This window comes from Diceros bicornis, chromosome 13 (assembly GCF_020826845.1).
Source record: "Diceros bicornis minor isolate mBicDic1 chromosome 13, mDicBic1.mat.cur, whole genome shotgun sequence".
NCBI lineage: Eukaryota > Metazoa > Chordata > Mammalia > Perissodactyla > Rhinocerotidae > Diceros > Diceros bicornis.
The window spans coordinates 16040018-16055258 of NC_080752.1; the positions used below are offsets into that span (position 1 = coordinate 16040018).

A 15241-nucleotide genomic window follows, 5' to 3' on the forward strand; every position below is an offset into this window, starting at 1 on the left:
AAGTAATTAAAAACCCCATGGCAATCTGTCTAGGAGTATGTGGAAAGGCTAAGTTCATTGTGAAGAACGGGAAGTTTGCCAAGACAGAAATTCAAGCAAAGGCAACGACACAAGCGCGAGCACATGACGGTGTGAAGAGCTGCTCATGTCCTATCACCTGTCGCAGTTTCAAGACAAGCATGTGAACACCTGAAGCTTTCCCAGCATTCCTGCAGTACCTATGGGGTCTAACCATTGGCTCCCAGCTTGCCAGTGAATGGGTCCGACGCAAGAGCTCCACCACAGCAAATAGCAGTTCACATGCTTCAGACACTCATCTGTGAGAACAGCACACACGAGAAAGCCCACTAGGGCAGTGGTTCTCTCCCGACCAGCAGCATCAGCACTGTCTGGATACTCGTTAGAAAGACAAACTCTTGGGCTCCACCCCAGACTTACTGAATCAGAAATCCGTGTTTTAACAAGCTTTCCAAGTGATTCTGATGCATGCTAAGTTTGGTAACTCCTGATCTAAAATCAACTCTTCCCACAGTGCGACTCTCAGTGCACTGCTCAGAATGTGTCACAAACTCCCTCTCAGGAACCAGTCCAGACCTCCTGAAGCAGAATCTCACTAAAGTGGAGCCCAGACTCTGCACTTCTAAGCAGCACTCCCTGTTTGTCTGACGTCTCTCATTTCAAGTTTCAAATGGCACTGCACTGGACTATAAACTCCTTGAAGGGCAAGGGCTGTCTTGTTCACAGTTAAATTTGTTTCTAATAGTCAGGCCATAATAGACACACAGTGCATGTCTTTCAATGATTAGCAAGCTCCGCATCAATCTGCACATCACTACAGCCACTGCCAAGGCTGCTTAGGACCATGACTGAGAACTATAGGGGGTATGTGCTTAGCTATCCCCCTTCTTACCCCTCAAAATAACGATTTTGCTTATTTAAAAAAAAGTGGTCAGCAGGTTGCTAAAAACAGCTGGATTGTTAACTGATGAATTAAAGCCATCTTTGTTTTAAGCTATTTGGTTTTAAAGAAAGACAACTATGGGTTGGCAGAGCAAAAGAGAGAGTTGAGGGCCTTAGTACAGTACCTCAGCTACCTTGAGGTGAAGTTCAGACTAATTTAAGTAAAGCTGACAGACATAACTGTTAGCCTGGGGGAATATGATCCATTTAGAAACACTATTCTGGCAAGAAAAGAAACCTCTATTAGGAGATGGCTTTCAGCACCTGCATCCTTTGTTTAGTTTTGGAAGAAAGGCAGCCAAGACAACGAAGAAAGAGACTTTCAGAATTCAGGTTCCTCAGAGTTACCACTAAACACCTGTCACCCGCCAGATTAGTGCAGCTAAGGGCTAAAAGCTGATTTCTCAAGAAGTTAAACCTTTTCAGGTGTTATAAATAACTCTAAGACTGAATTGAAATGGCCAAGGAAACACACACACTAGAAATTAAATAATTGACTTCAAAGATACACATATTTCAATTAATAGTCCCATTTTTAAAAACTGTCGATTTATTTTTCTACTCAATTCAGTACAGTGATATACAAAAGTATATAAATGGATTACCATATGTACAGGAAGACACATAAAACAATTACCAAGGAACAAATCCAGCGAAGTAACAGTTGCTTATCCATGTCCACTCGACTGTACAAGGTTTATTCTAGGACAGTTTCCCAGTTCTCCAGGAAAGAAGTTATGTGGTTTATACCTTCCATAAGGGTCATGCAAACATTACAAGAGCTGACAGAATAACGCTTTGTACTCACAGAGAAAAGCTTTTAAGAACACTCTCTAATTTTGAGAGCATCAGTGAGCTCACAGGCAGGATGTGACTTCATCAAGGAAATGCTTCTCTTCTCTTGGCCTTCCTAAGACCCTCCTCCTTGTACAAAGGAGAAGGAGCTCTCTTTAAGAAGAGGTGATTGAGCCACACCCTGCCCCATAACCGTGTAGGTTATCAACACCCAGTGGGGAAAAGGAACCGACTCCCTTATATACTAAACACATACAATCCAGATTTGGGGAGGCAGTTTCCACAGCTCCACCAGGCAGACATTATGTGACCCGTATTTTGTACACAGCACATTCTCTTGAGAGAAAGAACACCCCAGAAATTTTCACATTGTTCATCAAATATACCTTTCCCCAAAGTATATGGGAAATGGCAAAAACCTAAACCCAGCCAGACATTTTATCCAAGTAAATCAAAGTTTAAAGGAATCATCTCATCATCACTCTTGGGAATCCAATGGTTAAATATCACAATTCTTCTTTAATGGAAGCAGGTTAAGAATCCTTTTCTCCCAAAATGCCTCAGCCAGGGGCAGCACAGAGAATGGAATATAAAAAGCTCAATGGCTTTAAAACATGGAACTCAACAGTTCTCAGTCAACCTAGCCATAATTTTTCAGTCATATGTAAGTAACCACATTCGAAATTCAACTTTCACATTCCAAAAAGAGACCCACTCCACTTCAGACACACACACAAAAGCAATGGCAACAGCCTAAATACTCCAAACACTGGACAATTGGGGAACTGTCTCATAACGACACTTGAAAGGCCAGCAGGATTCATTTATAATTTGGCATGTGCTGGTTGAAGCGGCAACAAATAAAGGGAATAAAGACATAATACATCAAGTAATCAGACAAATGGTAGACATATATACCACATTAAAGATTCATATACAATACTCTGCTGACTTTAAAGAAAAAATTTTGGGACACTAGAGGGAAAAGATAATAGGAAAATAATTACAAGGGAGCATTTCAGTCCAAAGCTAGTCCAGTGAATATCTACCAGCAGGACTGACAATCTTTCATCTCCCAAGAAGCTGATCTAATAAATTATAAAATTACCTCGCTCACTTTGGGGACATACAACATACTTCCAAGTACAGTAATCCCTCTGACGCTTTGGTTTCACTTGCTACATGATGATTAAGTTGTGTCTGGCTGTAAAGAGTTTCCTAATATATTTTAATTAGCCAGTTAACACAGCAAAAGCTGCTCTCACTGTGAGGCCAACAAGCTTCACAAAATAATCTGATCTAATGAATATGAAGAGTGGGGGAAAAGGGAAAGTTTCCTGGTTTTTCTTGCAAAACTTTTTCTGTCACTTGAAAAACTCTGTAATCACTTAACGTTTTATTCCAGAAAAAGGAAGCAAAACTAGTTGGGGAAATACCCATACACTTACTGTTTACTAGCATGATGCAAAATAAATTCACAGATGTCAGTCAATTGTCTTTCAAAAACCAAATGTGCGTGTTTAATCTTGTAACTGAAGAACTGAAGTTTTCCACATTCTTTTATATAGAGTTAGCATTCTGTAAATTGAGACCTTTTTTGGACAATCATGCAAATTTAATTTGTCCCTGGAAACAAAAAGACCACCTAACAGATTAACAAAGCATGTCCTTTAGACAATATTTTTTCTGTGAATTTTTCTCCACTGTTAACATTTTTATCCTTTAGTAAACAGAAACCATTCCTAAAAAGTTTATGTATTTCGAGTTTCCAGAGAGCTAAACTCTCAGAATGATTAGGAAGGAAGACTGGATCAAGTCAACATGTTTTATCTTCTGAACTGACTCTACTCCTCTCAAAATTCTAAAAATTTTCTAGTTATTATTATTAAGCTATATAAGCTAGAGACATGTCTACTGCCATAGATGCTTCTGCAAAATTGAATAAAGATTTTATTATACCACACAAACAAAAAGCAATTGGTACAGAAAAGGCAGTTTTTTCAGTTATTCTGTTGAGAATTTCTTTCCATGATTTCTCCCATTAAAGTATAGTTTTCAAAGCAACCACCACGACAAAGGAAGCATCTAATTAGTCCATTTTCTTCTGATCCAAGAATGCTGAACATTTACTGTCCCATCTGTAGTTGTATCAGCAGTGTAATGAACACAGTTTATGTTACTTAACTATTCTTTGAACTCCAAGAACTGTTGAAGTCTTTTCTGATGTTCTGCAGATGCTTGCACAGCACTAAATGAAACATAAATTCAAAGCATAAGCTTTATTTTACATTAAGCATATTAAGTGAACCACAGAGCAGAGTCAATATTTTTCAAAACAATTAAAAATGATTAGAAATCTTCACTTATTTAGTACTTCTGAAAAAGCTGGATGAAAACCCTCCTTAATCTAATGAGGAGGAGGGCTTGCATCCAGTAATGGCATACTTCTACCTTCTAAAGACCAAAGCAAATTAAGACGGACAATGGAAGGCATCGATTCTAACCTGCTGCTATAGAACCTGCTGTGCAGAGTTCCAAGCCTTGCTGTAGGTTTTCTGGATTTTATTATTTTATTTAAACCAGATTCCAACATTATCTTTGAGTTGTAGAGTATTTGAATTGCCTTTAATATAAAATCCTTTAAACTAAAATGTTTGGTTAAAACACAATAGACTCCACTAATCGTTTTCAAAGGTAACAGCTTGGTGGTTTAGATTTATTTTCCCTTTGAACATAAGTTATGTCTTGGATGGGGAAACTGAGTTCTCTCCCCACCGTCGCCCCCCTCAAAAACACATTACCTTGACAAAATTAGAGCAAATATATACTGAAACTAGTATAAGACTTCCTTTTAAACTTTTGGGCAAAAATTGAACACAATGAAAGATTCTGGTTTTCTAGTTGTTGAATAGTGATATGCTGTTACTGAATGACACAATGCCAGGTTACTGAAGGTCACCACTTCTAAAAGTGCCAAAACAGTCTTATTATAATAATTTTGCAGCAAATCATCCTACAATGCCTTACACGTACACATCTCTGCTTTCTTAAACCATGTAGCTGCCTCTACTTGAACCACTTCAAGTATCTGACTGTGCAGATTCCCTCTAGGTGCCAGTGAGGCTGTCGTCTCTAAATGGCTCTGGACTCGCGCAAACACCAAGTCTGCAGCTCTTCTCATGACTCTTCCTCTGCTGGCAGGCAGTGAACTATGCCTTACTATTGTTAGTACTCCTGACTCTAACAGTAGTCTCTTCCCCTCAAAGTTTAATGTTACAGGCCGGAAAACCAGTAAATCAAATTTGCCTAAATTAAGAGTAAACAGGTGCTGAACAAGTATCTCCAATGAGTAACTGACCTGTGTTAATTTTCACGCCTCAAGAGTTTACTTTGTTTATGTCTGGTTCTCAAAGGCGGAACTTTGGGTAATGAATAAATGAGGTATTATACAGTAATAACAGCTGTTGTCACAACAATATATAATGCACAGGGTGGGCTTTACATATGTTTGATCCCACTTTACCTCTATTAACAGCAAATGGAACAAAGCGGGAGGGATAACATCTCCTTTTCACAGGAGGGTAAACAGTATCAGAAAGGTTCAGAGGTTAGGGGAGACAACAGTTTACTGGTTAAGAGTATAGACACTGTAGATAGAACTCTAGGGTCAGACAGATTTGAGTCTGAATTCCGGTTCTGCAACTTACTACCTGCATAGCCTTGGGAAAGTTACTTAAATCATTAGGTAACTTGCCCACAACCACAGACAGTCAATGATGTAACCAGACATAAATTCAAATGTTTTAACTCCAAATCTAATATTTTTTCTACCATACCAATCCGTCCTATATTTGTACAAAATAGTCTCTATTGACCTCATCAATTTTAGTGCATATATAAAATATAGCTCTTCTCGGAGAAAAGAAACTAAGGCAGAGTTTCATTCTCATATTTTTTTATTGGTCATCTACCTCCCTTTCTTATCTAAGAAAGCTCTGTTTTCCACGTTTCTCCCTGTTTTTGCTCTATCACCAATATGCATCATATCTATTTCATTCTCTAAATTCATCAAGTGTTTTCTGAGAGTATCCTACATGGCAATTTACATTTAGAGGCAGTCTAGTGTTGTACAGGGAAAGAAGGTGGCATTTTAAGAGCAAGATAGACCTGATTTCAGGTTCATGTTCTAGCATTCTCTAGATTGTGCTATTAGGCAAGTTCTCAACCTCTTTGAACCTCAGTTTCCATATCTGTATAATTATGATAATCTCTACACCTCACAGGCTCTTTGAGAAGAGTAAATGAAAAAAACATAAAAAGTGCTAAGTGCATCATCTAGAATAACACTGTCCAATAGAACTTTCTGAAACGATGGAAATGCTTTATACCTAAGCTGTCCAGGCCAGTAGCTACTAGCCATATGTAATTATTGAGGACTTAAAATATGGCCAGTGTGACTGACAAACTGCATTTTTTATTTTATTTAACTTTAATTAATTTAAATTTAAATAGCCACATGTGGGTATCATACTGGAGAGCAGAGATCCAGAAGGCACTCAATAAATAGATTTTTTCTGTTTGTTTCTAAACAAGTGAATAAAATCTCTTAAGGATAGAGGATTATCTATAGCTCTTTTGTATTCCCACAGAGAACCAAAGTGTTCCCAAAAAATTGCTACTGCTGCTGCCTAGTGTTATGGAAATAAAACACTACCTGTTTCTAAAAGCAGGTGGGATAAGAAAGTTCTAAACTATTTATTGATTGCATACAGAAAAAGCAGAGCAATGTCGCGTGTCTTCTAAAGTTCATTTATAATTATAACAAACATAATTATACTATAATTAATTAACATATTTATAATTACGATAAACATAGTTTAGTTAATAAACTAATATCCCTTATCCTGCCCAGCTAGATTATTTCACAAGAAAGCAGTGAACATCAATGAAACCAAATATAAACAAGTTTGGCATTTGTGGTTTTCTTTCTGGTTCCGTTTCTGAAGGTGTTGTGATGTGTCATTATTTTTCCAGCATAATTCACAAAGCTCCAAGGACTCATTTATGGAATACTCTGCTCACCCTCAGTCTTAGTTTGCTGACCAAAATGTAATAATAGAATTATTTTTAATGCGCTTTTCTGGAAAGGTACTTGATTTTTCGCCTTTTTTCTCTATTAACGATGTTTCAGTAATTAAAAACATACATATATATAATTATATCTGCTGCATTTATAACTTTCTATCCTCTTTTTTGTCCACTTAAAAGAAGGCCCCAAGCCTTATTTGATAGGCTAAATTTTAAAATATAAATATTAAGTCTAAATCCAAGCTGTTAATTTCCAATAGGAATCATGAAGGCCCCAAAAGAATACTTGCAACATGTGCGACTTCATAATTCTCACACCTACTTCTCAAGGGAACTCCTGAAAGTGGAATATTATTATGGATCCAAACAGGTGAACTTACTTCAGATGTTCACCAAATGTAGTAGTTATTCGATAGATGGCAGTTTTTAGTGATGCTCTAAATGCAAATCTTAATGTTTTGTAAGAGGTGTCCACAAGGCTTCCTGAGATCCGAGGTGGTTTACTGGAAGCATGAGGAAGCTTGAAGTACTTGTCAACTGCCTAGATCAAGAAAGAAAGAAAACACATTAGTTCAGACTATCAAGAAAGCCAACTTAGTCCAAGAGATTAAGGAGATTTTATTTCAGAAAGATAGAGAAATACACACATACACAAACTATAAAATATTTTGAATCACAGTCAAAATGGTTTGAAAAACAATGCAATAGAGGCTCAGCCCCTGCAGCAGTTACCAGGGAAACATCCAGACCTGTCCTCTACAAGAGAGCTACACTGTGACAGCCTTGAAAATGCAAAGCTGGGAAGTGAAACACAGATACCTACTCTTCTTATGATGTATGACAGGTAAGAGTACCTTTATTATAAATCTCATCCAAAAAAAAAGGACCAAAATTTCATACTTTACATAAATAAAGTTATTTACTAAACTAGCTTTTCTTCCTTTTCAATTCTAGATGATAAAGCATCCATGAGCAAGAATAGGTGGGGAGAGAGAGAATTCACAAGTGAAACTGATTTTATTTATAGCTGATAGAATAAGAAATAGAGATATAAGTATATCTTTTAAAGGCCAAAGGTAAATAATATTTTTTAAATGATATAACTACATTAAGAGAAGGAGAAGTGAAGAAAGAGAAGTTACGTTAATCTACTACAGCAAGATAATGTCTAAAGTGACAAGAAATAATAGTATAAATCTATTATTTATAGTTACGGATATAACCACCAAAAGCACTAAAAACAACACTAGTTAAAATGATTTGTCATCACGTTTTCAATTTCAAGAGCTCTTTTATGTCAGCTGAGTGATCCTTTTTATTTTAGCATCCTATTTTTGTTTCAAGGATGCAATATCCTGTCTTATTGCTGAGGATTTTGTTGACTTTCTGTTTTGTTTTTGGTTTTTTGTTTGTTATAGTTTCTTCCAAGACACTTTTTCCCTCTTCACTTCTTTTGGTCTCTATCTTCTGCATTAGAGAGTTTCCTCAGAAATCTAGTAAGCCTTGGCTCATGACTGAGAGGGGACCTCCTAAACTGCTGACCAAAAGCTCTGAGTACAAGCCTGGAGATTACCGACAACAGGCTTCACAACATGTCATCTGCGTGGACTCTTTTGGGGTGAGTGCCCAACTCAGTAACTTCAGGTCTTTCTTCTTGGATTGGTCAGAGTTCCCAGAGAAGAGTCTTCTAGTACCGTGTGGAGGACCTGGTCCCCAGTGCTCAGGGAGCCAAGTGGGGAACAGAGCTATCTAGCACACCCCCCTGCTTTTAGTGTAGTACCCACAGCTGTGTCTGGACTCCCTCAGTCCAGAGACCCGGTGTTCTACCCTCGCTAGAGGATAAACCTCAACTTCTGCTGGAGCGAGGGAGGAGCACGTGCTGCAGAGAATTTGGGATCTAACTGGTTTTCAAACAGCTCTCACCCAAACCTCCTTATTTTGGTACCTGTCCCTTCCCCCTTGGTTCCGGAAGTATTTGGTGCTTGTCCCACTACCAACTTCAATTTGCCTCCCAGATGTGCTATGGAGGTTATCTTTACCATCTGCTCTCCAGCGTTGACAACTTTGTTGCTGTTGTCTCTTCTCCTGTTTATGGATTTATGTCTTTTTGAAAGTCCTTTTGCTGTAGGATAGCAGAGTTTGGGGGAAGGAACAGGATTTGATGCGTGTGTTCAGTCTGCCATAGTAACTTCAAGTCCAACTGTTTGTTCTTTCAATAGAAGCTTATAAGAGCGTTTCCCAAGACTGGGAATACTTGAGATGAATTCAGTGACATACTTAAGCAACATTAAATAACACTGAATCATAATGGAAAAGTTACTTCCTTGTCAACTTTCTTGCAAACTTTCTGACTAACCCTCAGTATACCAGAAAAAACAGTCATCACCATGATTTACCATCTGGGTCCAATGGACACTTTTTATAGTTTAAAGTCATTTTACAAAAAATTTACAGAAGAATGACAGGATAATGTAAAATAACTTTATAGAAATTTAAATAAGAATATAAACATATTTTCCAGGTTTTGAAGACATACACATCTGAAATGGGCAATGTCTTTTGAATGCAACTAGCTGCTCATCAGCTATCATGCACAAACCTGGAACATATCCATCTTGTAATAATGATTTCAAACTGAAATATCTCCAATAGGTTCTAGCTTATCATTACTTCTGTTTTTTTTTCTTGCATTTGCACCATCAAAATACAGTATTTTTTAAAACTTTTGACAGCTCATAACTTTGTTGAAGAGAGTTCAGCCATTTTCTTGGTGCCATAATTGCAAAACATTTTCATTCTTAGGTTTATAAAGACAAATTCAAATTATCATTTTTTCATTTCAACATCATCTATTTCCTTCCAATCACCTTTGTATACATCTTTGTATACCTTCAGCATTCACCTACTTATTGTGCACAAACATCATAGAAGATGAAGGAACACTGTCACGTGTACTTGTAGCAAAATGGGATGATTCAAGCTCTTATAAAATATTGTGGCATGAAGTCCTTCCTGCTGAATGGCTTACTAGATGAGGATATCACATACATTTCCTTTTTCTCCTTAAATATATACTGCTTTGTCATCAATTCTTGAGTTTGAGAAAATATATCTAGATTATTATCATCTGAAGAGTCATAGTCTGAAATTCTTCTTATATGATCAATTTCACCATCCTCATTCAAGTCTAGAGCTGTGCTGTCCAACGTGGTAACCACTAAGACACACGTAGCTATCGAGCACTTGAAATGTGGCAGGTCTGAATTGAGATATGTTGTAAGTGAAAAATACACAGCAGATTTTGAAGACTTAGTATGAAAAAAGAATATAAAATATCTCATTAATAATTTTATATTGATTACATGATAAAATGATATTTTAGATATACTGAGTTAAATAAAATATTGTTAAAATTAACCTCACCTATATTTTTTAAATGTAATTACTAGAAAACGTAAAATCACATACGTAGATTGCATCATATTTCTATTGGACAGAGCTGGTCTAGAGTGCTGTCTCTGTGCATTCATCTTCTAATTTATCTAAATGATTATTTAACATATTGGCAATTTTCTTCCCTTTACCATTGTTGGCGGAAAATTTTAAAATTCTGAATTAGCAACTATATTCAATGAAAGCTGGAAAAAAAGACTATAATGATGTGTGTCCAGACTACTTATATATCTTTTCTTGAAAACTGATGCAATAGTCCATGGTTTCATCATTTTTCTGTTTTCTTCTTGGTCTTTTTACCACAATTAGGAATAACTGATGAGTAATGATGAAATAATTCCTAGGATGACCAAATAGCGAATTGTTTCAAGATAATGGAAATGTAAAATAGCTAAGATTTCATAATACATCTTAGGTTTTAAAAGGGTTCAAAGGGTAATTGCAAAAGAATGAATTTTGTTGAATTGTTTTCTCTTTGCTCTTCGAAAGGCCTCTGAGAAAGAATAAAAGTCATAAAATATCAATCCTTACAAACAGTTGGAACTCAAAAAAGAAATGCAAAAAATAACTTAGGTCCACCAGACTGGAATGGTAGAAGGGTCAAATCAGAGAGGACAGTCTCTGTGTAGCGAATGTGTCCTAACACATCTTTACTCCTCACCAATCTCCTTTTATAACCAAGGATGAGCCTGCTTCAGGTTCAGGGACTCCAGCACCAACGGTATCTAGCTCGAGCTTAAAACTATTGTCTTTTCCCACTTTAATTGTCTCATCCTCAATACTGAAATCCAAAAAGCCCTGAAACCAGAAACTTTTGTAACTCGGTTGGTGGCAAAAGCTGACCTGACCTGACCTCATCTGGAGTAAAACCTGACCTGAGCAGACATAGGGTATCTCACTAAACACGAATATTCAGACATTTCACTGGAGAAAAGTACTAATGTATCTCATTAAGGGGATTCTACCTCAGATACCAATAGGAGTTTTATGTAATTAAGGTATATGTATACTATGTGCTATTTTTAAAATCCAAAAAATCTGAATTTTGAAATATATCCTAGGGTTTGAGATAAGGGACTGTAGACCCGTATTCTATTTGTAGCAAGCCAAACTAGTTTTCCTTTTACAATAGTGATATCAAAGTTTCCTTTTAAATAAATTTAAGTTAAAAATGAATGACTTAAAATGGTAAATAAATAATAGTTCAGGTGGTATACAGATATGACTAAAATTATGACAACAGTATGTGGTAAAAAGCAGTTATGGCAAGAACTATGAAGGCAGCATATGAATAACTTAAATCTAGGAAACACTGGTTCATAATATTTAATGATGTGCCCCATGGTTAGAAGAACTGAAGCACTTAACCAGCCATGAGATTAAAAAAGTTATCTATTGAGCATTCATATGTACTACAAACAGTCCCTGCCCTGAACACTCAGATCACACAACTGGGATCTCAAATATCTACTTAAGAATTATCCCAAACAATGAAAAGAGTAAGCGGTGAGTACAATACATCACTGAACAATATACACTCTTGAGAAAAAATAAAAAGTTCTATGAAGGCCTTACTTTGGCCCTAATAGAAGCCTAAAGAGGGGCTGTATTACGAAAACAGGCACTTTTTGCCCATTTATATTTAGATGCAGTAGTATATGCACAAAAGCCAAATAAAGAGAAAACCTCAGCTGCTCTCCCCTGAATATTTATCCGTCAGTGTTATTAACAAATGTCCACTGTGCCGAGCCCTGGAAGTCCCTGGTGTCAAGGATCCTACTCATAACCTAGTTAAAACAAAGGTTTACTCCACTGAAGCCAGAATCCCAAACAAAAGCTAAGGATAAGAGCAGACTTTGTTACTGGAATTCATGACCACAGAGCAGAGTTCCTCAACTTCAGGACCACCAACATTTTGGACTGGATAACTCTCTGTTGTGGGCGCTGTCCTGTGCATCTTGTTTAGCCGCATCCCTGGGCTCTACACAATAGATGCCAGTAGCACTCCCCTAGTTGTGACAATCAAAACATCTCCAGACATTGCCGAACATCTCCTGAGAAACACAAAATTGCCCCTGGTTGAGAACCACTGCTATAGAATAATAATAAATGATGACAGTTAAATTTATTGCTGCAGTTATTGTGTGCCAGTAACTGAGTTAACTGCTTTATATATTCACCTCACTTAATCAAATAATTTGCTAACAAAGCCACACATGATAACCACTTGCTTCTTTTTGTTTAGATGTTTTTATAATCAAGTACCTGCCATTTATTGCATACCTAACACTTGCCAGGCACCATTCTAGACTCTTTAGAGATATTGCCTCTAACCCGCAGAATAACCCTGCAAGGTACTATTTCCATGCTACAGATGAAGACACTGATATCAGAAAAGTTAAATAAATTACCCTCAGTCACTCAGAATGCAGTGGAGCCTGGATTTGAAGTGGGCATCTGTCTGACACTGTGTCTGCTGGAGTGCTTGCTTATAGTACTGACAGCAATACTTTTTCTTTAATGTTGAAGGATATTTTCTCCTGTACAGTATAAGAATTCTGTCATTCCACACAGTAACAATGACAACAAAGTAATAAGAGCTAACATTCGTGGGGCACTTAGTATGGGCCAGGCACCCTGAGTGCTTCACAAAGATGATTTCATTCATTTTTCATAACCCTATGAGCTAAGTATTGTTATCATCATCCCCATTTTCCAGATACAGAAATTGAAGTTAGAGACTACCATGTTTATTGGTTATACAATGCACTTCCCCCCAACATTTTATAATTTCTGAAATGGAGATGTATCTTCTAATTAATGGCATCTTAGAGTCAATGAAACATCGTAAACATCTTTTCCAAGGTCGCACAGCTAAGCAGCAGTAGGAGCTGGGATTTAGGCAGATCTGACCCTAGATCTCACACTTTGGCCGCTCTGACACACTGCCATTCTATCTTAAGAAACGAGGTTAAGAAATGCATACCCCTGCCAAGCCCTCACAGAGATAATCTGATGGGGTGGACAGCAAAGGACTTGGGGTCTGAAAGCTGGGTCTTCAAATCTGACTCGACCATTTACTGGGCATGATCTTGAATAAGTCATACCAATAGATATAGTCTTTCTGAGAGAGATTCAATCATGCAAAATAAGCCTTATTGTAATCCTATAGGGTTGTTACAAAGATTAAAGCAGCATTTCTTTTGGAGTACTTAGATTAGCATAGGATTCTAGAGAAACAAAAAGTGGACTGTGACTGGTAGAAGAATATTGGTCAAGGGTCTCTGGGCCTTCAAACTCCCATAGCTCTGGCCCTCAAGAATATTCCTTTCCTGGGGCTGGCCCCGTGGCGCAAGTAGTTAAGTGTGCGCAATCCGCTGCGGCGGCCCGGGGTTCGCCAGTTTGGATCCCGGGCGCGCACCAACGCACCGCTTGTTAAGCCATGCTGTGGCGGCGTCCCATATAAAGTAGGGGAAGATGGGGACGGATGTTAGCCCAGGGCCAGTCTTCCTCAGCAAAAAAAGAGGAGGACTGGCATCGGATGTTAGCTCAGGGCTGGTCTTCCTCACCAAAAAAAAAAAATAAATAATATTCTTTTCCTTTTCCCTTCTAACTTTTATATCACCTCCTCAGGGAAGCCTTTAATGACTTCACACCTTTCCTTTCTACTCTCGTTCACAAGGCTAGCTTAGATTCACATGTTTTATGTTCTCTGATCATCCTGCATTTCTGTAAATTGTGGTGCTTATTACAAATGTAGTTAATTATTTGTATGATTATCTGTTTTATAGTCTGTAAGCTCCTGGAGGGCGAAACATGTCTGTCTTTCCATTCTGTATCTTAGCACATGCTAAGTTCAATAATTAAATATTTACTGGATGAACGGATCTGTAAATGGCATAAAGGCGAACTTCAACATTCCAAGTATATGCAAATTTGACCTTCAGATGATGAGGCAAAAAATATAATACAACTGATCTCCTAATCAAGGCTTTCTGAAAAGAAGGCATTTTGAAGAATTTGAAACATACTCTTGAAATAGTTCTAGAGCTAGATGATGGTGATGGTTGCACAATGTAAATATACTTAATGACAAGAACTATACACTAAAAAATAGTTAAAATGGTAAATTTTATGTTATGTATATTTTACCACAATTAAAAAAATTTTTTTAATTAAAAATATACTTTACCATTTTGGTCCCCAAGCTTTTGCATATAAGGACACTTTTCAAGGACAAAAAAATAGACATTGTGGAATTCCACAGGATAGTTGTTCTCTCTCCACTAATGGAGGAAATAAGTAACTATGATACACTTGATAATGCTTTCAAATGAATTTGTTTTTTAATTAACCAAAACAACATGTAGAAACCTCTGAAAAATAGCTGCAAATATCTTAGACACACATCAGTTATTCAGATGACAGCATGTATGTCTGGATTCACGAACCCCTTGTAAATACTAGTGATCTCCCAGGACGGCTTGGCCCACTGGTAGAACAACTGCTCTAGCATATCCATCCCTCCACTCCCTGCCCTCTGAATAGTTTGAAGAGTGAAAGCTTCCCCTTTCCTTTCACATTTTGCCTTTAATGATTCACAATGAAATGGCTGATGTTATTGATAACGAAAAGTAAAACAAAAGAACAGAATAGTTCCATACAACTGTTCCTTAGTAACATCCGGAAGCCTGTATTGTACAACTTGCCTTAAATTACAGAGATACTTAGAACTTACTCTTTTTACTAAAAGCAAGTATCCCTTCTAGATGAAAGAACATAAAACCAAAAACATAACAGGGCTCATGAGTCACATCACTTCCTTGCCTCTCAAAATTAAAGGGCTTGGGACCATTATAGTTAACCCATTGCATCAGAACTGTCACAAAATTCAGGCCCCAGAACAGAAGGCTTCACCCACTGAACCAACCATGGAGCTATGCAA

At 37.3% G+C, this 15241-nt stretch overlaps 1 protein-coding gene across 2 annotated transcripts in view; it reads right to left on the bottom strand.

Annotated features, from left to right (window-relative positions):
• Positions 1 to 1487: 1487 nt before the first annotated feature.
• NDC1 (NDC1 transmembrane nucleoporin) overlaps positions 1488 to 15241 on the bottom strand; it is a 50193-nt gene continuing 36439 nt past the window's right edge. For both annotated transcript variants that reach the window (XM_058552464.1, XM_058552463.1), the window contains exons 17-18: positions 7224 to 7384; positions 1488 to 4003 (exon numbers count right to left, since the gene is read on the bottom strand). In XM_058552464.1, coding sequence (XP_058408447.1) covers positions 3940 to 4003; positions 7224 to 7384 — 225 coding nt within the window. In that variant the 3' untranslated portion in view covers positions 1488 to 3939. The remainder of the gene's footprint in view (positions 4004 to 7223; positions 7385 to 15241) is intronic.